The sequence below is a fragment of the Prunus avium genome, chromosome 2, assembly GCF_965620075.1.
Source record: "Prunus avium chromosome 2, drPruAviu1.hap1.1, whole genome shotgun sequence".
In the NCBI taxonomy this organism is placed as follows: Eukaryota; Viridiplantae; Streptophyta; class Magnoliopsida; order Rosales; family Rosaceae; genus Prunus; species Prunus avium.
Window position 1 is genome coordinate 25,826,452 of NC_142285.1, and position 22,930 is coordinate 25,849,381.

General features: G+C 37.9%; 2 protein-coding genes across 2 annotated transcripts; one reads left to right on the plus strand and one right to left on the minus strand.

Annotated features, from left to right (window-relative positions):
* The first annotated feature begins 1,437 nt into the window (after window positions 1-1,437).
* LOC148296731 (uncharacterized) lies at window positions 1,438-4,492 on the plus strand. The gene is made up of 6 exons (XM_088248941.1): window positions 1,438-2,477; window positions 2,557-2,718; window positions 2,803-3,590; window positions 3,734-3,827; window positions 3,907-4,002; window positions 4,085-4,492. Exons 1-6 carry the CDS (start codon window positions 1,635-1,637, stop codon window positions 4,475-4,477), a joined length of 2,376 nt encoding a protein of 791 aa, XP_088105067.1. The 5' UTR covers window positions 1,438-1,634; the 3' UTR covers window positions 4,478-4,492.
* Window positions 4,493-6,218: 1,726 nt separating this feature from the next.
* On the minus strand, window positions 6,219-8,471 carry LOC110766352 (protein FAR1-RELATED SEQUENCE 5-like). Its single transcript, XM_088248611.1, has 2 exons — window positions 6,457-8,471; window positions 6,219-6,366 (listed from the first exon to the last, which is right to left on the minus strand). The coding sequence occupies exons 1-2, from the start codon at window positions 8,469-8,471 to the stop codon at window positions 6,219-6,221; spliced, it is 2,163 nt and encodes a 720-aa protein (XP_088104737.1).
* Between the last annotated feature and the right edge of the window lie 14,459 nt (window positions 8,472-22,930).

Consider the following 22,930-nt stretch of genomic DNA (forward strand, 5'->3'; position numbering starts at 1 on the left):
ACCCCAAAATCTGCAAACCCCAAAATCTGACAACAAATACCCAAAAGTCATAACTTCACCCAAAAACCAGATTAAAGAAAAAAGAGGTTTTCATTTGTGGAAAATATCAACTTCTCACCCATTTCTGAACTTCTCATCTCAAGACCCATTTCTAAACTTCTTCATGATCGAGTGTTGCATCTGATATCAAAACCCTTTCCAGTCGCGCATTCCTTCCCTCCTCCTCCGTAATCGAGTGTTGCCTAAGAATCATCAACGGTATGTGCAAAATCTGCATTTCTGAACTTCTCCCAAATCGAGTTTTGATATTTTAAAGAAGCATCAGCCAGTTCTGTTGGTATGTGTTGATCATATTTTGATTATTATGGATATGGGTAGCCGATTCTGTATCCAAATGTGTTGATTGTATGCGAGTAGTATGTATATGGGTATGATTTTTGTATCTTGCAAATAGGTGAGTAGTACGGTACGGATATGGGTATCAGTTTTGTATCTTGCGAATAGCTGAGTATGGATTTGGGTATCATTTATGTATCTTTCCAATAACTGAGTAGTATAGATATGGGCATCATATTCTGAATTTGAATGTGTATCATTTTTCTATTTTGATAATAGGTAAGAAATATAAATTTGGGTATCCGATTTTGTATCTGAAGGTGTTGATAAAAGTGCAAATAGTATGGATGTGGGTATCATTTTTGTGTGTTTCTAATACGTGACTAGTATGGATTTGGATACCAGATTCTGTATGGATATGGGTAGCCGATTTTGTATCCAAATGTGTTGATAGTATGCGAGTAGTATGTATATGGGCATGATTTTTGTATCTTGCCAATAAGTGAGTAGCATGGATATGGGTATCAGTTTTGTATCTTGCGAATAGCTGAGTATGGATTTGGGTATCATTTATGTATCTTGCCAATAACTGAGTAGTATAGATTTGGGTAAGTTTTTCTATCTTGATAATAGGTAAGAAATATAAATTTGGGTATCCGATTTTGTATCTGAAGGTGTTGATAAAAGTGCAAATAGTATGGATATGGGTATCATTTTTGTGTGTTTCTAATACGTGACTAGTATGGATTTGGATACCAGATTCTGTATGGATATGGGTAGCCGATTCTGTATCCAAATGTGTTGATAGTATGCGAGTAGTATGTATATGGGCATGATTTTTGTATCTTGCCAATAACTGAGTAGCACGGATATGGGTATCAGTTTTGTATCTTGCGAATAGCTGAGTATGGATTTGGGTATCATTTATGTATCTTGCCAATAACTGAGTAGTACAGATTTGGGTATCATATTCTAAATTTGAATGTGTATCATTTTTCTATCTTGATAATAGGTAAGAAATATAAATTTGGGTATCCGATTTTGTATCTGAAGGTGTTGATAAAAGTGCAAATAGTATGGATATGGGTATCATTTTTGTGTGTTTCTAATACGTGACTAGTATGGATTTGGATACCAGATTCTGTATCTCAATGTTTATATATTAGATATTTAATATTTATGTCTACTTTTACACCAGATGCTAGAGCTTTGTTTTTCTCATTTGAATAGGGGATCTGAGATAGTGAGTAGTATAGATATGACTTTCAGATTTTGTATCTGAACGTGTTGAACTTTGTATGTTAACTTGGGTACATGTTGTATGTTGCAGGTATAAAATGGAATATGGGTTCGAACTTTGTTGTCCGGAATCAGAGGTGTATTCAGCGAGGGTAAATAATTTGTGTGTGCCGAGTACTGTACTTTCTAATTTTATGTTGCAGTTCAATGAAGAACACAGGAGAAGATTTAGAGGGTCATGCTTTGGGCACTTGATGGACGTAGATAAAATTCAATTTAGTGGTCAACTCGTGCATGGTCTGGCCCTTCGCCGCGTCGCTGGACTCGGTGTCAAGGACATGCACGGGCTTAGTTATGCAATAGGGTCCAAAGTGGTGCAGTTCACTGCAAAAGACTTCTGTCTAATTAGTGGGTTGAAATTTGGAGTAGAGCCTTCCATACCTAGTGCAGATGGTGGTGTGCATCAGCTGCTTAATCGTCATTTCACCAACAAGAATCACATAACCTTACACGACATAGAAAAAGCATTCTTAAACTCCAAAAGGGGAAGTGAAGACTGCTTCAAATTGGGAATGCTTTACTTTGTAGAGTTTGTGATATTGGGGAAAGCCCCCATTGTTAGGATCAATGAAGACTATGTACACTTAGTACATAATATGGAGGAATTCAACAACTTTCCATGGGGTTCTATATCATTTGAGTACCTACAGGATTCTTTGTTGTTTGCTCCTGGGAAAAAAGACATTGATGAGAAGGATCATGAGAAAGGAAAAGGACAGAGCAAGGGAAAAGAGGAGGTGAAAAGGGCCGTGAAAAAAAGGAAGAAAAAGGTGGAGAACGAGAAGCGTATAAGAATTAACAGACCAGCGTGGAGTATAAAGGGATTGAGTTTTGCTTTCCAGGTATTGTTTAGTTAATAATTTATGTTTTGTAAAGTTATGTTCATAAATAAGTATTGACTCAGGAAATGATTTGGTGTAGGTTTGGGCTTATGAAGTAATTCCTGAATTGGAAATGGCTCCCCTGAGATATTGTAAGCGGAAGGATGAAGCTGAATTAATGCCTCGGATTTGCTGGTGGGAATCTACAGATAAAACCCCCGAGTTTAGAAAGCTGAACGCGTACATTTTTCAGAGCAAAGAGGTATTCACCAAATAATATCTTTATTTGATGAGTGATGTTGTTATGTGTATTGTACATAACATGTTAACTATGTTTTTGTGACAGCCTCTTTCGTTGCGCCTGCTGCGACCAAGTCTACGAGAGATGCAGCAAAATTACTGGAGTTGGGGATCAGATTTTCCTGAAGGTGATGCACCTAATATTGGTCCTCAATTAAGTAAGGACCTTGCTGAAGTAAACCATGTTGTGCAGCAGTTGAGGGATGAGATTGCATTATTGCATCACGAGAAAAGTGAGCAGTGGGAGAAATTTGTACATTTCAAGGACTCTACTGCTCATGGAATGGAAGTCATGAGGTTAGAGTTGGTTGCATTGAGAAAAATTATAGGCGATGGAGGTGGCAATGTGGTTCTGCCATCTTTTGTAAAGGTGACCCCAATGGAAAAAGATGATTCTATAGGTGGAAATGAGGGTCACGGTCATCAGCCTGAAAATGTTGTTGTAAATGATAAGGGAGAGCTGGAATACATACCCCCTGAGATAAACTGGGATGACCATGCATTGGTTTGTCGGACCCTAGTTACATTTCTTCAAAACCCTTGTCGAAAGAGGAAAATCTCAATTGAAGATGATGAAGCAGATGAAGATAAGAATGATGTTGATGATGGTGTAACTGTTGTCCAAAAGAAGAAGGTTCGAGGACGAGGTACGACTGTTCAGCCTGCCATGAAGAGGCCAAGGTCTGTGCTAAGAGAAACTCCATGGCAAGGGCAGGAGTTTCCCAATATTGAGGATGACACAGTTGGTTTTACTTTTGACCCCCTGAGGCCAATTCCTCATGATTCCCTTCTAAAGATGGCGAAATTCTTGTGGGAATGGGGCCAAGAAAAGGAGTAAGTTATCCCGGTTTTAGCCTTTAATGAATTTCAAAGATTGTATTATGACAACTTATTGACCTGTTGGTGAGTCCGATTGCCTTTTCTCCTATCGAACTTGGCGAATCTGATTTGATTGCAATATTTGTTGACAATTGCAGTTCGCATGTGAGATTATGTGGAGAAGAAGGTGTAGACGCTTCACATGACTTCTTTGTTCGCCTTCTGAGCATGAATGGATGGTTGGATGACACGGTAAGTATAGAGATCTCCATTACTCCACCATAATGGTTCATTTATTAGGTTAATATTGAAAACAACACTTTTGGTGTAGAACATTGACATGGGATTGTATCTGGTACGAGAGCGGCAGAAGAGGTATCCAAATTTAGTGGGTTCGGACTGGACGATAGTCGATACTCTGTTTCAGGTATAACTCTTTCATAATTAAGCATGATGACTTGGTTCAATTGGTATCTAAATTGATGCATAACTGATATGGTGCTATGTAGAAGTATGCTGCAATAGATTTGAAGCATATGCGGCTTTATGGGGGAAAAGACGACAGGCCCCATAGTAGAGCTCTAGTGAAAATGGTTAACGGCGAGCTGCATAAGTGGAGTAAACCTTGGATGTCTGTTAAGAAGGTTTTTCTGCCTTACAATTGTGTAAGGCAGAAGCACTGGGTGACACTCACTTTAGATTTAACCACTTGTGAAATATTTGTGTACGATTCCAAATTAGATTTGTGCAGAACTCAAACATTGATAAAAGCATTGCAGCCGGTTGCGAAATTGATCCCTATGTTGTTAAAAGAAGCTGGATATGTTGGTGGTTGTCCTCTACGAACAACTGAGTGGCCAGTGAATCGAGTAACTGATGTTCCCCAACAAGTTGGTGGGTGAGTAACTTTCCACCTACAAATTTACATATGTTATTTGCAAATTGATAATGTAAATTTTTTACGGTGTCATGCTAACTTTCAGGGGGGATTGCGGGATATTTGTCCTAAAATATTGTGAATTTCTCAGCTCCAATGTAGAGTTGATGCAATTGAGTGCTGATGCCATCCATTTATTCCGGTTAAAGCTTGCAATAGACTTGTTGCAGGGATGCTGCAGTATATAGGTGTGATTGTGGGTGATGGAATTATTGAACTATTTCGGTAGAGCTCTATTTGGGTAGTTCATGTTTTCATTTTGTTGGTAAGAATGGTTTAGGTACTGGAAGAGGATTCTGTTGGGATTACCAGATCCCCTCTGATTTGCACTGAGGGTATAAAAAATATCTTTTGCTGGGGCTATGCCTCCTTTGTTTATAGAACAAATATTAAAAAACTGTATTTTACTAGCAACGCACTCCATTTTAGCTAATCAAAAATATTTTTTTATTTTAAATTCATTATAATTATAATAAGGAGCCAAAATGACCATCTTAGCACCGCGCCGACTTTTCTTTGTTTCAGTGTTGGTTGAAGAAGTCGACATTCCCCATAATGAAATGCATGTATTGCACGTCTCGACCAATCTATAAAACACAGGGGAAAAAAAATACTTTAAATAAAAAAGTTAAACAAAATAAGAATACAACAGAGTTGCACATGTTCAGTCAAAAAGGGAACTTCTGATCGGCTGGTGGTGCACTTGTTCCTTCACTGGTAATCCCATAAGTGGATCCCCATAAGTCCCAAAACTGGTTCCCCGGGTGTCCTAGTAGTGGCTTTGGGGTTGGTTTCGGTTTCTTTCTTCTTTACCAGTTCCGAATGGAGACAATGACATCAAGGCTTGATCAACCGGTCGCCATGAACAGTGACGACCGGTCGCGTGAACAGTGACGACCGGTCGTTTTTAGGCAGAGTCGAAATTTCAATAAACGTGAAAAGCGACCGGTGCTAAAAGGGAAAAAATATGTCAATTTAACATAGAATATCATTATCGGTAATTTTCAACCATATTTACTAAAACATAAATTTTATGTTGAATGGAATTGTTCGATAAAACAAGTGGGTGTCATGCATTTTCATTATTTCCAGATTCAATTTACCAACCGATGGTTAAATTCATCATATCAACAACTGGAGTTTACTGAAGCATTATGGCTTGGCTTCCACATGTTGAGAAAAATGGCTCAATTAAAAGATACAAAAATAAAGACCAGCGACCGGTCGCAGGTTATGGGCGACCGGTCGGTTTCCGGCAGATTGCAAAGTCTGAATTGGTTTTCGACTCTGTGCCAAAGCGACCGGTCGCAAGGTATCCGCGACCGGTCGTAAGGTATCCGCAAGGTGTCACTAAGGTATCCGCGACCGGTCGCAAGGTATCCGCGACCGGTCGCCCAGAACTTGCTGTTTCAGTTTCCTACGCGTTTTCAAGTCTTCCTTTGTGTGCTATCAGTTTCCTACATAAATTTATATGTCGAGTTAATCTTTAGTATCATTATCGCTGATTGTCAACAAAGAAAAAAAAACCTTCAAGATTATGCGAGTAGTACGAAATACAAGAGTGTTTCAAACGCTTGACGCACATTGAAAACCAAAGCAAACAGGTACCAATAAGTACCAGTAGGTACTCAAACTCTGTCAGTGCATATAAGTATCACAAGGTACTCATAAAGGTATCTTTAGACGCAATAAGACTCACTAGATACTCAAACTTCGGGTCCATGCATTAAATCAAACTCCTGCATAAATGCCTCTGCCATAGAAAGCTGAGTACTTTCATTGTTCTGCGTCCTTTGAGTGGGCTGCATATTCTCAGTAACTGGAGCACCAATGTCTGCTTCTGAAGATGAAGACCTGCAACCAGTGCACAACAAAAATTCATACATAATGACAAATTGTTAAAAGAAAATATCTTCAACTAAAATAGACGATATCTTTGCTTACGGGATCCCAAGTCTTGGACATCTCCTTCTATCATGATCACTCTTCCTGCACCCAGTGCACCGACGTTTATGTCGTCCCGCAGCCTTCTCACGTTGTCCTTTAACTCTTTTCGGACGACCTTTTGATTTTACTCGGTTTGGATCTTTTATTCTCACTTGGACAGAACTAGTTTCCCCCTCGTTATTGGCTTCTTCAAGAGGAGCTCTTGATGACACTAAGCTAATAAGCTTCCCACGAATGTCGTTAAACGTTTTTTGCAGCAACTCAGAACCTTTATCATACAACAACGCCGAATCAATCAAATCGGCTGCAACTTTGCACAATGTTGATCTCTTAACCAAAATACAACCATCAACGTTATCTTTAACTTCTTTGCCATCCTTATCGAAAACTACACCAGCCTTCGCACTTTTCATCCATCTTTTTAATATATACTTCTCTGGCAAATACGCAACCTGTTTCATTCTTAAAAATGATATGATGTGTCGGCACGGAATACCACGAAATTCGAATCCACGACAGCTGCAAAAAGCTTGATCAATATCTTTTTCATGCACAATCTCATTTGTCCTTGTAACCCCCGGCTGTACCCTCTCAATAACTTTGTATGTACAAAGAGTGTCATCTTCCTTTATAACTTCAAAGAAGCATAAAAGGCTTTCGAAGTCCTCACGCTCAAAGATGTCAAGAATTCCCCTTGTGTAAATGCCTCCCATTTGAAGCTGCATTGGTGTGAGAAATGGAGTTGGAGGTTTTTCGTTCTGATCAACATGATCAGCCAATAATTCCTTGTGCCTCTGTGAAGCAAGAGCTCTTTCAAAACGTACTATAAATTCCATCAACGTGTTGTTCTTGTTAATATATTGTTTGAAAAACGAATGACAGCTTTCGGCCCGTTGACTACTTGACATCCCAGCCGAAAACACATGTTTTACATATGACGGAACCCAATTCTCCCGCAAGGCATGAATTGAGGTCAGCCACGTATGCTCTTTCAGCCCATTGTTTGTGATAACTTCTTCCCATTTCGCATCAAATTCTTCTTTGGTGTCCATATCCCATATGCAATTGCACAGCTCTAAAAAACATTCTCCTATGCCGGTTTTCTCGGTCAACTTATTCATTATATGCCATATGCAATATCTGTGGAATGTTGTAGGGAGACTTACTGCAATTGCCTTTGCAATGGCTGCATCTTGATCAGTAATGATCATTTTCGGTGCCCCACATGGCATGGCTTTCTTAAATTTCTCAAACAACCAAATAAATGCTTCTGTGCTTTCACTGGTTAAGAAAGCACAACCAAACAATATTGTCTGACGATGATTATTAACACCTATTAAAGGCGCAAACACCATGCCATAACGGTTGGTGTTGAAAGTCGTATCAAATACCACCACATCTCCGAAACTCCCATAAGCTCGTCTTGACCTTGCATCTGCCCAAAATACATTACCCATTCGTCCTTCTGAATCTACCTCTATCTTGAAATAGAATGATGCATTTTTTTCTTGTTCACGCAAAAAATGCTCATTAAGAAGATCTGCGTCATGACCAGTCACCTTTGCTCGCATGTCTCTTTGGTAATTATAGACATCTTTCCTTAAAAACCCAATATTTTCCATTCCGCCTGCTTGCACCTCAAGAATGCTTAATTGTTGATGTACCGGGATATTAACTTTTGAAAGATATGCATTATATACCTTTGCAGACTCAGTAACTTTACGGTGGCATCTCAACAAATGGACTTGGTCGTATGTTGTCATTTCATGGTTGTGTTCCTCCTTGAAGGCTACAACAATGTACTTGTTCTTCAAAGATGGCAACAAAACAGCAAGTTTAGCCAAGCAACCAGTTCGAACCCATCCTCGTCTTCTTTTCTTACCCGTAATATTGGTTGTCCCTTGTTTACAACATACAAATTCTTTCCTTATTATCTCCCCCGTCACACTTGACGTTTTGGTTGTAGAACAACGAACACCAAATCCTGCTTTTAGTGCATACAGATTATACATCTTCAATGCATCCTCAAGGGAATCAAATTCAAGTCCTAGTTTTGGTTTGAACTCCACACTAACTTCCGGTGTCACCTGTGCTTCAGACTCCATTTCACAATTCTTGCAATTTAACCCTGAAAATCATATTACCATCATAATAATATTGCCACATACATTCAAAGAGCTTTCAAATATCACAATACTATATGCAAAATATAAACATAGAAATATCAAATTTTCAACAAATGTCAAATATACTATCGAAACTTTAGTACTAATGGGGTCTGAAACGAAATATTCTATGAATCATTAGTGAATACACATGCTTTATCTAAGAATACTTTTGGAGTCTCTAGTGACACCTTAAACAACCCACATCCAAACTAGCGTAAATTATGCCCAGATACTTGGTCAAATATTTTCCTCTAGTATGCTATAATTAACAAATATTGGATATCAGTTACCTCGTAAGTGATTTTGATCTTCAAATTTTCAACAAATATCAAATACACTATCAAATGTTAGTAAATAATGAAGTCTGAAACGAAAAATTTCAACTATTAGTGAATACAAGTGCTACACCTAAGATTCATTTTGGAGTCTCTAGTGAAACCTTAAACAACCTAATTCAAAATAGCGTAAATTATGCCCATATATTTGGTCAAAACATTTCCTCCAGGATACCAAAATTAACAAATACAAGATATCAATTACCTCATAAGTGATTTTGATCTTCAAATTTTCCACAAATATCAACTAGACTATGCAACATTAGTAAATCGTGGAGTCTGAAACAAAATAATCTATGAACCTATTACTGAATATAAATGCTACACCCAGGAGGCCTTTTGAAGTCTCTACTGAAACTTTAAACAACCTACATCCAAACTAGCGTAAATTATGCTCATATATTTGGTCAAAACATTTTCTCAAGTATAAATAGAGGCTTACCTCGTAATTGATTTTGAGCTTTTAAATTTCAACAAATATGATATTGTCGTCGATTTGAAGCAATAACCCCAAACAAATTCGATCTTCGTCTTCTCAACTATTCGAACTCAACGCTAGTTTCCAGTTTGCTCCAACACTTTCAAACGACGACTCCAGTTTCCGATTTGCTCCAACACTTTCTCCTCCAAGTCAATGCTAGTTTCGACTGTGCTCAACGATTCTATCAAGGTGTTACGCGCACCAGTTTTTTTGGTACCAGATGGGTCCTCAAGTCTTCACAAGTGCACAGAACACAATCATCAAACCAGAAAAATGAAAACACAAAATGAATTACAGTGCATGTGCTCATCAGGATAATACCTTGCTTTGTATTATTTGAATCACCAAACCAGAAAACTGAACAGCTCTCTTTCCTCAAACAAAATAGCAAATCAGAAAACAGAAGAAAACCATGTTCTTTGAGACACAGAGAGAGAGAGAGAGAGACACAAATGGAGACAAAGAAACAGAACTTTTTTTGGAGGGAGATATTGTGGTCTTCAAGAGTGTGGCGTGTGTTTTGGAGGGAGGAAGCCACGTTCCAGTGGTACGGTTTTACCCACTTTCAGTTACACTTGCTTCTTATCATCCGTTAGATTTGATCCAACGGTGTTCTGATTTAGAGGTTCGCAAAATGACGTTCCCACCAGAGAATAGCCCTTAACTAAATTAATCGTAGTAAAACCCTTTGATGGTGGAGTCTTGGATGTGCCAACATGAAAATCAGATTTTTGAGAATTAGTTTGCTTGACTACATTGGAGGACTTTAGATGATGCTCCAATTCTTGTACCACCTCAAAAGCCCTCTCTAAAGTTTTCACGTTATGAGGAATCAATCCTCTTTGAAGCTCAGGACGAAGGCCTGATCTAAATTGAGAAAGAGTCACCAATTAATCTTCTCTTACGTCACATCGCAAGATGAATTCTTCAAAGATATAAATATAAAATTACTTTGGTTTCTCAAAGAGATTTTCCTTTCACATTGAATAACACAAAACTTGGCACCACCCCTCGGAAGACACAATCAAATAATAAAAACAGATGTGTATTTCACCTAAGCAACTCATGATTTTGGCACAAAGACAAATTATCCATTATAAATTTCCTTTATTTGTTTTTTTACGTGTATCCGTACTCCTTTTCAGTACAAATTTCCTTTGTTTTTTTACATGTATACATACTCCTTTTCGGTAACCAATGCAGTGATGTGAACCTTCCTTGCAATTTATGCACCTACAATAGGAAAAATGGAAAAAATTAGAAGCAAGAGAAATCATAAAATTACACAATCTACAAATTTGAACAGCAAGAAAGAAAAAAACAGTAATTAGAATGAACTACAACAACCAAATAAAGAGAGAACCTCAAAATACAACCAATCAAATTCTATGATGACAATTACCCAAATTGAAGTAAGTAATTAAAGTTTCAGAATTCTAATAGTGTAACTAAAAAAGAAATTTATCGCTTTTCTTAAAAAAAAAACATTACAATCATGAAGCATGAAACTTAAACTGAATATAGAGCATGAAAGAAAAAAAATTGCAACCAAATTGTTCCTGCTATAGGAAAGGGACTAATACCCTAAACCCTAACCCTTCTAATATTTCCATTTTTCCAATTGTACGCCCATATTAGTCCCTTTTCCGAAAAGTCAGGCGGCGCACCCAGAAAAAAAAAACAAAACAAAAGAGTCATGGGCCACCTGGATTAGCTGAGAAACTAAAGGCGCATAGGTCCAGAAGATAAGCTCAAGGGCATTGGGGTCCAGAACGTCAAGCGGTGCAGCCAAAAAAAAAAAAAGGAAGTCATGGACCAGTTGGATTAGCTAAGAAACCGAAGGCGCATGGGTCCGGCAGGTCAGCTCAAGGGTATTGGGTTCCGGAAAGTCAAATGGTGCACCCGAAAAGAAAAAAAAAAGCAGAAAGATTTATGGACCACCTGGATCAGGTGAGAAACCGAAGGCGCATGGGTCCGGAAGGTTAGCTCAAGGGCATTGGGGTCTGTAAAGTCAAGCAGCGCACCCAAAAAAAAAAAAAAAAAAAGAAGTCATGGACCACCTGGAGCAGCTGAGAAACTGAAGGCGCATGGGTCTGGAACGTCTGCTCAAGGGCATTGGGGTCCGGAAAGTCAAGCGGCGCACCCAGAAAAAAAGAAAAAGAAAAAGAGTCATGGACCACCTGGATCAGCTGAGAAATCGAAGGTGCATGGGTCTGGAAGGTTAGCTTAAGGGCATTGAGATTCGGAAAGTCAAGTGGCGCAGCCAAAAAAAAAAAAACCGTGGACCACCTGGATCAGCTGAGAAACCGAAGGCACATGAGTCCGGAATATCAGCTCAAGGGCATTGGGGTCCGGAAAGTCAAGCGGCGCACCCAGAAACAAAAAAAAGAAAGAGTCCTGGACCACCTGGATCAGCTAAGAAACCGAAGGCACATGGGTCCGGAAGGTTAGCTCAAGGGCATTGGGGTCTGGAAAGTCAAGTGGTGCACCCAAAAAAAAGAAGAAGTCATAGACCACCTGGATCAACTGAGAAACCGAAGGCACAGAGGTCCGGGAGGTCAGCTCAAAGGTATTGGAGTCTGTAAGGTCAGCTCAAGCGCAAGCGCACCCCACGCTAAAAAAAAAAAAAAAAAAAACCCATTTTGTACCAGCTTAAGCGCCAAAGGGAAGAGCAGAGAGCTGGGGTCCACCGGATCGGCGCAAAAGGAAAAGAAGAGAAATTTGCATGGGGTCCATCTGGGATCGGCTCAAGTGCGCAAAGGGCATGGGGTCCATCGGATCGGCTCAAGTGCGCAAAGGGCATAGGGTCCACTAGATCGGCTGAAACGCAAAAGGAAAAGAAAAGAAATTTGCTTGGGGCCCATCTGGGATCGGCTGTAGTGAGAAAATTCAAAATAAATTGAAAGAGTCCACTTGCGCAAGGGATTGGCTCTCCATATTTGGATATTTCACATGAGGTTGGCCAAAGCACAAAAATCCATAGTTGAAATGTGCACGACAAAATTCATATTTGGATGTTTCACATGGAAAGTAAGGATTCAAATGCATGAAAGGTCAACAATGTGCATAGGTTGGTGTTGCGTAGATTTAGCTCCACCAAAATGGATTAAGCTGCATCCTCAACTTGTGATACTCGCAAGTGCACGAACCGTTGGTAGTATAGCATATGTAAGTGCGAGGTCGATTCCACAGGGATTGGTGATTGAATGATCCAATTTAGTTTCCCTACACAAAATAGAAACAAAAACAAAGAACATAAAACAAGGAAGAAAGAAATAAGTAACTCAAGCAAATAAGTTCCCAAGTTCAATTTAGATTAATGGATTGATTCTAGCTAAAGTATGATTAAGCCATGGTGTGTGGTCATAACCTTGTGTTCCTAATTCCCTAATTTGATCATTTGTTGTCTAACCTAAAATTAAGCATTAGGAACCCATTAAGCATAGAAGAACATTTTAAACAACCAAGTATGTATCTAATCCCTGTTGTCGAATGTCCATACATACTCTTCCTATTCATAGTTCAATTCGAATTAAAGCATGGTGTATACTCTTAATTCAAACCAAGATAGCTAACATGCAAGCCTAAATGGTGATCAATCATTCAAACTAGCATATTAACTTATAAGCATAATGAATAAGAACAAAAACCATAATTGAAACTTGGAAACTAATTCAACTTGAAAACTTAAGAAAAGAATTTACATAACAAAGAAAAATAAATTACAACTAAGAAAACATTAAGGAAACTAAGAGAACTTTGAGGAAGAAAGGAAGTGTTTGAGAACTTTGAGGAGGGAGAAGAAAGTGTTTGGGAACTTTAGAGAATTTTGGAAGAACATGTGTTTGAGAGCTTTGAGGATTTTGGAAGGGAATGTGTTTAAGACATGGGGATTTGGAAGAGAGTGTTTGAGAACTTGGAGGATTTGGAGAAGAAAGTAGAGAGGTGTTTTGAGAGCTTTGTGGATTTTGGAAGAGAGTGTTTAGGAACTTTGAGAATTTGGAAGAGAGTGGTTGAGAACTTGGAGGATGTTTGTGAACTTGGAGAATTTGAGAACTTAGGGAAGGAAGAGAAATGTGTTTGATATTTAGTACAAAGAAAATTTAATAGAATGATCTTATTACAACAATTGAGAACTACAAAGGGAAACTAAGAGAATTTGAGGGAGAGAAGGGAAGGGAGCTCTAGAGAAGTGTTTGAGAGCTCCCCCCCCTTGGGGTGTTATTACAAGCTTAGAGAACTTCCCTATTTATAGGCCTAGGGGAAGTGAAAATCAGAATTCAATAAGACTAATGCATACAACACTTGAATTATAAAATCTGAAATGGTTGATGCACTTGTATTAGAAAATCTGAAATGGGTGATGCACTTGTATTAGAAAATCTTGAATTGGTTGATGCACTTCACCACTAAATCCCACCAGCAGCCCTAGCTCATCTTCATGTCACCATGACCAAGCTTCCAACCAGAAATGATAGCTCATACCTAGCTCACCATGACCAAGCATCCAACCAGCACATGCTGAGGTCAGCATGACCAGCAACTTCAAGGGCTTACAACTTGGGCTTCTCTTAATCAAATTAGGACTTTAAGCACTCTAAATTGAAGTTCAGAATGTCTTCTTTCCAGCCATATGTTATTTGGGCTAATCCAAGGTCGGAGGAAGAAGTTAAGGCCGAAACAAATTGCTAACTCATTTTCCGCGCTGATAAGATCCATCCTGAGCATGGTTCTGTGTTTGCTAGGTAACGGACTCCAGATTTATCCAATGGGGCTGAATGTTGGATATGTTATAGTACACACCAATTGGAGCAACTTTCATGAAGAATGTGGCCTCATCCGAGCTATGTAGGTTGCTGAAACAAAGCTTGCAATATGACCTACGGAACTGGACTGGCAGGGGGCTGTAGCCATAATGAATTTGTCTTTAAGCTCTTCATCAATTCATCCAAATTAGGCCTTAACATGCTTGAATTGCATGAATTATGTTCTCCAAAGCCATCATTGTTACCTAAAGCTCAATTAACTGAAAGATAAACACAAAAAGGATTAAAAGAACAAGTTTAACTCAAAAACATAACCAAATCATAAGCTAGAAGGGTAAGAAATAATATACAATTATGAACCGATCAAATACCCCCAAACCTAGATTTTGCTAGTCATCGAGCAAAACAACACAAAACAAAGTTAAAAACAAAACTAGAAGTTAACTAAACCACTTTCGTAGGTAACTCGATTGCATTTAGCATATGCAACAAGCCTTTAAACCTCTAGGCATCCCTAGTAGGAGGAGTTGTGTCTCCTGAGGGTTTAACAGATACGATACCCACAAACGTTTTACTGACTCTGTAAAACAAAGTAATTAGAAAACTTAAAGATTGTTAGTCCTTAAGCAAAACCAAAAACAAAAACAAACACAAAAACACAAAGAACTTAAAACAATTTTTCCGAACATTTTCTGAAGAGAAATGACTCATGCACATGACTTAAACGTTTTAACAATAAAAGCTCAATTTTTAGACATTATTTACAAAGCGGCAAAGTTCTAAACACAATATGCTAAAAGTGTAGTAGTGTGATAGCCAAATGCAACAAATTCCCCAATCTTAGTTTTCACACAATTTCAAAAATCATACAAAGCATAAGTTCAACTTCAAATCTCACCAAAGTTGTCCTCTCACAAATGAATCACTCAGAAGAGGGCTATAATGCACACTCAGTTATAAACATGAGAATAGAGTTAAACCATAAGGGACTTAACTCGCAATAGAAATATGAAGAACTTGCATTAATATGATCTCAAGAAGGATGTCAAACACTTAAAAGTAGAAAAATGAATGCAATTTCAACCACATGACATTTAAGATCAATTTAGGTCTTTAACATGGGTTGTAATGGGGCCAAGGGTGTAAGGTGAGTAAGAAATGAAGGATATGGATAATACAAAGTCCAAGGAACTCGCAATGCAAGAGCATAAAATAATTGTTTACAAGACTTCGAATCATCACGATTAGATTTTTTTCTTTTACCTGATCAAAACTCCTTATACCCTTCATTTACATTGATTCACTCCTTTCCTGAACAACCACCAATTTATTTTGAAGGCCCAAAAATGAAATTTCATTCAACCACCACTTAATCACAACTTTTCTCTTTTATTTCACCAATTGTGTGATTTTTTTTTTTCTTCGAAATTCCCAAACTTAGTATGAAAAACACATCCCAATTAAAGCTCATGAGTTCTTTAGAAAGGTAAATATTTGTTTTTCAGGCTAAGGCGAGGAAATATAATTGGTTAAATGAAAGAAAAGGTTTACATGTAGGCTCAAAATTGTTAACAATGGAAAATCATGCTTAAGCATGCATAAGGTTAGCTTGAAAGGCACAAACGATCCAAAGAGGGCCTTAATATCACTTCTTAAATGTCGTGAAGTCAAATTGCATAAGAATGAATGACTTTTAAGTGTTCAACCAAATCAATAAATAATCAGATCAAACAACAACTTTGATGACAAGAAAATAAGAGTATGTATATAACACTCATGAATTGAAGTACAAGGCTCAAAAGCTCACTTTATATGGTTATATAAGTCTAATTTGTGCTTGATACAATTCTTTGGGTCATGCAAATCCTTTAATTGGAAAATTATGAAACAAATGGCAAGTGTAAAGAAGGTTTCAAACATATCATGCTAGAACAATGCCAAATTTTTTTTTATTTTTTAATAAAGAAAAAAAAACACTAAAATAAAATGAAATCCAATTTTTATTTAAGTCATGCAAACATTTATCACTATCTCATCATAAGTGTTCGGAAAGTGACTCAAAACAAAAACAAAACAAAACAATACTTAAAATAAAAACAAGCAAAAAAATAAATAAATTTTTTTTTTTTCAATTATTATTTTTTTTAATTTTAAGAAAAACCAAATTTACTTGCTAAACTCCAATACCCCCAAACCTAGAAATGAACATTGTCCTCAATGTTTAAAAATTAGCCACAACCAATGTCATAACAACAAATGAAGGGTATTAAAGCAAATAAAAATCACAAAACATACAAAAATAAAATAAAACAATTACAAAATAAAAATTACAAAACAAACAATCAAATAAAATAAAATAAAATAAATAAATAAAAAAACACGAAACAGTAAAACACTCAAAACAGTAAGCCCTAACAGATAGTCTTACACAAACTGAAACCCAAACAATTGAAAGCCCAACCCAAAATGAAATTAACCCAACAACGGTAAAACCCGACCCAACATGAAATCTGAAGCCCACATGTTTAAATTTAATTTTTTTCTTAAAAAGATAAAACGTGAATTATGAGCGCAAAGCGGGATTTCTAAAAAGAGGGAATGTGGTCCCTGATGTCGTTTCATGGATAGTCACGGGCAGAAAGCAGGAGCCACGTGTCGACGCATAGAGGCGCCGCAGATCCACAAGCGAAAATTACGGGCTCATGGAAAGGCGCGACAACTTTGCTGAACGCGTCCGTTCAGACAAAGCAAGTCGTGACAAATGTGTTGGAAACGGTTGGAAAGTGAGAAGGTTGTGGGACTCGAGGAACGCTGGATATTCAGAAAACGCTTAGACGCTGCAACGGCTAGGGTTTGTTTGTCAAAGACTACATCTATAAGAAGGAAAAAGAAGGGAAAAAAACAAAAAACAAAAAACACACAAACTCAGAAACACAAAAGAGAAAAGAAGCAAGAAAAAGAAAAAAAAAGTGAGAAATCAAATGGCTTCTTCCTACCCCTTTTCGTTAGATCTCAACCTAGCTCCACCGACTCAGACACGAGGCCAAGCAGTAGCACCAGTATGGATGCCCTACTTTGCCTCCGCACGGGGGCCTGTGACTGTCAATGACTCAATACTCCTGGACAACGATGTTGCCATTGGAGTTTGCAGAAATTTAGTGACTCCCAAAGATATACGTGTGTTCGGGATAAGGGATGACAACCGGGTCACGAGTGATGCCCTGGCACTGAGCGTGCAGAGTACAGCATGTGTCGCAAGTTTGGGTCATCGCCTACTTGCGAAGTCCCATGAGGTAGAGGTGCTTAAAGCTCAGTTGGCGGCGGAGCGAAGTTTGGTTGAAGACTGTCAGAGTGCTATAAAAAGCTTGAAAAGGGAGAGGTCAAGGATTGTGGAGGTGAATCGACACCAGCTAGAAGTATTGCGAGACGAGAATAAAAATCTATCAAAGATGGTAGAGTTGTACTCTCGCGACATGAGAAAGCAACTGGAGGACCTAGACCGACCGGGTAAACGCAAGCAAGCGGATCACGAGAGTAGTTACGCTCAAGCTAAGATTGCGATCTTTGGGAGCTCAAGTGATGAGCCCCAAGAGGCTGTGCGTGAAGCCCCGGAAGAGGACAGCCAGAGGGCCAAACTCAAAGCTCCTATGGTCGAGACACCGAGCGCCAAGAAGAAATGATTTCAGTTTTTATTTATTATTTAATTTTAAAGTGTATGTGTGTTTTTTTTTTCTTTAATTGGGAAATAAAAACGTTAGCTATCTCAAAGAAACGATTGACCCTAAATGTAAAGAACGACAATCAAACAAAAACACGAAGACCCAAACAAGATTTTTTATTTTTTTTATTTTTTATTTTTAGTTAAGTAAATACACAAATAACTGCTTCTTCTTTTAAGAGAAAAACTTAAGGATGACCAGTTAAGGGCCTCAGAAAACACAGCCAGGGGTTCCGGGAAGGTTGGAGGGGTCACAATGGTCCCGCTTAAAACCCTAACTTCTTAGACACCGAAGGTGTCGCCTTAAAGAACTCCTAGACACTGTATAGACTGCGGTTGCTCACTGGAGTTACCAAAAATTTAGCTCCTTCAAAGAATATCCTATGAGTTTTAAATTATACTACCTAATTAAATAAAAAACAAAATAAATACATAAATAAATAAACTGAAATAAACACGCAATTCAAACAATAATTTAAAAGAAGAGTTGGGATTCTTGCACCAGGTGCCCAAGACGCATCTTTAATTTTGTCTCTTCTTCCAACTACATTATTAAGAAACCAGTCAAACAAGAAGAAAATAATTGAAAATAAAATAAAATAAAATAAAATAAAATAAAAACTGAAAAAGCAAAAACACAAACATCAGAAAACAGGGAGGCAAAAGTAAGTGAAAGTGTAGACATGCTCCCTTTTAAAAAAAAACGTGCTCGCAATTTGCGCCAGAAATGAAGGGATCCGAGAGAAAAGAGCACAGGATAGCACCCTCGAGATCCGAAGTGCTTTCGGCTCCCTCATCTGCATAAGTCTATTTAAACTCATCTCGGTGAAGTAGAAGAGCACCCCGCATTTCTTCCTGCAAATTTAGAGAAAACATCAAAAAATCCAAAAACAAAATAATGGCATCCTCATGCACTCACCTTGATGATCTTAGCCTTGAACTGTCCCTTGCACCACCGAATGCGCAGATAAGGGCTCCTCAAAACCATGTCTTCCCAAACTCCACATATCATCACGGTACGGCCTCAAACTTTGCTGAGGTAATACCGAACTTTTCTGAGGCAATGCCGAACAGAGCAGCGCTGCTTGGAGGCATGATTGGCAGCAAGCTCACACCGACAGATCATCTGCATGTGGCACAGAGGTCTGACAAAGCAGCGGTGGAGGAGTCCAATAATTTAACTGTTCTCCATGCGGTCTCGGCTACCAATTTGGGTATGCGATTGCTGGCGAGAACACGGGAGTGTGCCGCGATGAGCGAGCAAATAACTTCCTTGAAGGCTATGGTGGCGGACTTGCAGAAGCGGCTCTACTGTGCCAATCAGCACGTGGAAGCACTGCAGAGAAAAAATGAGGACCATGTGGAGCTGCTGCAGATTCTGCAAGTAAGAGACAATAGAGGCATGCCATGAAGATGAAGATGAAGATGAAGATGAAGAAGTTGTTTTTATTTTTAATTTACTTGAATGTTTTTTTTTTTTTTTTTTGTTTTTTTAGTTTTTTTTTTGTTTTACTTTTTTTTTTCTTTGTTTGTAATGTTTGAAATGAAATAAAAATGTGTTTTTAACACTCAGAAATAAACTAACTAACCACACCACGTAAATAAATAAACTAACCTAACAAAACAAAAAAAAGAACATAAAAGAAAACAAAGAACTTCCAAATTGATTTTTTTTTTAATTTATTATTATTTACAACTAACTGACCACACAAAGAAAAAAAAAACAACAAAGAAGTTCCAAATTGCAATTTACAAGGAAAATTAAATAAAAACTCAAATTTCAATTTTTTTTTAAACTTTTTAATTTTTTAATTTTTTAATTTTTGTTTTGTTTTGTTTTTATTTTTTGAAAAAAAACACACAAATATACAAGCAACTCATGGATGACCAGTTAAGGGCCTCAGAAAACACAGCCAGGGGATCCGGGAAGGTTGGAGGGGTCACAAAGGTCCCACTTAAAACCCAAACTTCTTAGACACCGAAGGTGTCGCCTAAAGAACTCCTAGACACTGTATTGACGGAGACGCTCACTGGAGTTACCACGAGTCAGCTAATATAAAAAATCTTTTTTAATTTTTTTTTAATAAAAGAAATAGAAAATTAAAATTACTGAAGTAATAACAAAACAACTAAAGAGAAAGGATTGGAATACTCCCCCTTGAAGCGATTAGGTCGAGCATGATGCATTTGGAGGTCGCGACTTCTCCCACTGCTCCACACTCCCCATTCTTATGATTGAGGTTGCCATCTCTCTCCATTTTTATTAAGCTATCATAAATTGCTAAAACGAACACAAAAAACTTGAAACAGAATTAAAGGATTACGAAATATAAAAAAAAACTAAAAATGAAAAGGAAAAATCAACACATGTCCAATTCCATGCTTCAAAGCAACAAGCACCAATGGGTTGTGTAAGCTGGGACTTAAACCCAGTTCTCTTGCTTGTTGGGCAATTGTCCTTTTCTGTTGGACTACAAACACAACTTGTCCATTAATGTCATTAACTTTAAAACTTGAAATTGTCCAGTTAAGAAAAAAAAAAATAAAGTAGGAAAGCCAAATAGAATCAAACAATGTTACCGATCCCCGGCAACGGCGCCAAAAACTTGTTGCGTAGATTTAGCTCCACCAAAATGGATTAAGCTGCATCCTCAACTTGTGATACTCGCAAGTGCACGAACCGTTGGTAGTATAGCATATGTAAGTGCGAGGTCGATTCCACAGGGATTGGTGATTGAATGATCCAATTTAGTTTCCCTACACAAAATAGAAACAAAAACAAAGAACATAAAACAAGGAAGAAAGAAATAAGTAACTCAAGCAAATAAGTTCCCAAGTTCAATTTAGATTAATGGATTGATTCTAGCTAAAGTATGATTAAGCCATGGTGTGTGGTCATAACCTTGTGTTCCTAATTCCCTAATTTGATCATTTGTTGTCTAACCTAAAATTAAGCATTAGGAACCCATTAAGCATAGAAGAACATTTTAAACAACCAAGTATGTATCTAATCCCTGTTGTCGAATGTCCATACATACTCTTCCTATTCATAGTTCAATTCGAATTAAAGCATGGTGTATACTCTTAATTCAAACCAAGATAGCTAACATGCAAGCCTAAATGGTGATCAATCATTCAAACTAGCATATTAACTTATAAGCATAATGAATAAGAACAAAAACCATAATTGAAACTTGGAAACTAATTCAACTTGAAAACTTAAGAAAAGAATTTACATAACAAAGAAAAATAAATTACAACTAAGAAAACATTAAGGAAACTAAGAGAACTTTGAGGAAGAAAGGAAGTGTTTGAGAACTTTGAGGAGGGAGAAGAAAGTGTTTGGGAACTTTAGAGAATTTTGGAAGAACATGTGTTTGAGAGCTTTGAGGATTTTGGAAGGGAATGTGTTTAAGACATGGGGATTTGGAAGAGAGTGTTTGAGAACTTGGAGGATTTGGAGAAGAAAGTAGAGAGGTGTTTTGAGAGCTTTGTGGATTTTGGAAGAGAGTGTTTAGGAACTTTGAGAATTTGGAAGAGAGTGGTTGAGAACTTGGAGGATGTTTGTGAACTTGGAGAATTTGAGAACTTAGGGAAGGAAGAGAAATGTGTTTGATATTTAGTACAAAGAAAATTTAATAGAATGATCTTATTACAACAATTGAGAACTACAAAGGGAAACTAAGAGAATTTGAGGGAGAGAAGGGAAGGGAGCTCTAGAGAAGTGTTTGAGAGCTCCCCCCCCTTGGGGTGTTATTACAAGCTTAGAGAACTTCCCTATTTATAGGCCTAGGGGAAGTGAAAATCAGAATTCAATAAGACTAATGCATACAACACTTGAATTATAAAATCTGAAATGGTTGATGCACTTGTATTAGAAAATCTGAAATGGGTGATGCACTTGTATTAGAAAATCTTGAATTGGTTGATGCACTTCACCACTAAATCCCACCAGCAGCCCTAGCTCATCTTCATGTCACCATGACCAAGCTTCCAACCAGAAATGATAGCTCATACCTAGCTCACCATGACCAAGCATCCAACCAGCACATGCTGAGGTCAGCATGACCAGCAACTTCAAGGGCTTACAACTTGGGCTTCTCTTAATCAAATTAGGACTTTAAGCACTCTAAATTGAAGTTCAGAATGTCTTATTTCCATCCATATGTTATTTGGGCTAATCCAAGGTCGGAGGAAGAAGTTAAGGCCGAAACAAATTGCTAACTCATTTTCCGCGCTGATAAGATCCATCCTGAGCATGGTTCTGTGTTTGCTAGGTAACGGACTCCAGATTTATCCAATGGGGCTGAATTTTGGATATGTTATAGTACACACCAATTGGAGCAACTTTCATGAAGAATGTGGCCTCATCCGAGCTATGTAGGTTGCTGAAACAAAGCTTGCAATATGACCTACGGAACTGGACTGGCAGGGGGCTGTAGCCATAATGAATTTGTCTTTAAGCTCTTCATCAATTCATCCAAATTAGGCCTTAACATGCTTGAATTGCATGAATTATGTTCTCCAAAGCCATCATTGTTACCTAAAGCTCAATTAACTGAAAGATAAACACAAAAAGGATTAAAAGAACAAGTTTAACTCAAAAACATAACCAAATCATAAGCTAGAAGGGTAAGAAATAATATACAATTATGAACCGATCAGTTGGCAATGATGCAATATGAATTATTCCCTTGGGTTTGACCAACAAGCCCAAGAAAGAAAAAAAACTTGTTTGTTTAGGCTCAGCCATGAGCCCATCATGACATCGCGCGCTAAATCCGAAGCAATCCAAATTGCACTTAAATTATTTTTCCCTCTCCACCCGTGAAGCGTGTAGAGAGGAAAAAAGGGGGCCACTGTGAGGACCAAATCTCATGTGTCATGGATTAACCCATATGCCATGATTAAAAGATGTGGGATGATCGAACTTCCCTCCCACTAGAGAAGTGCGGAGCAAGGGAGACACAACCCGATCATCTGAACCCCATTACCAAGAAGTG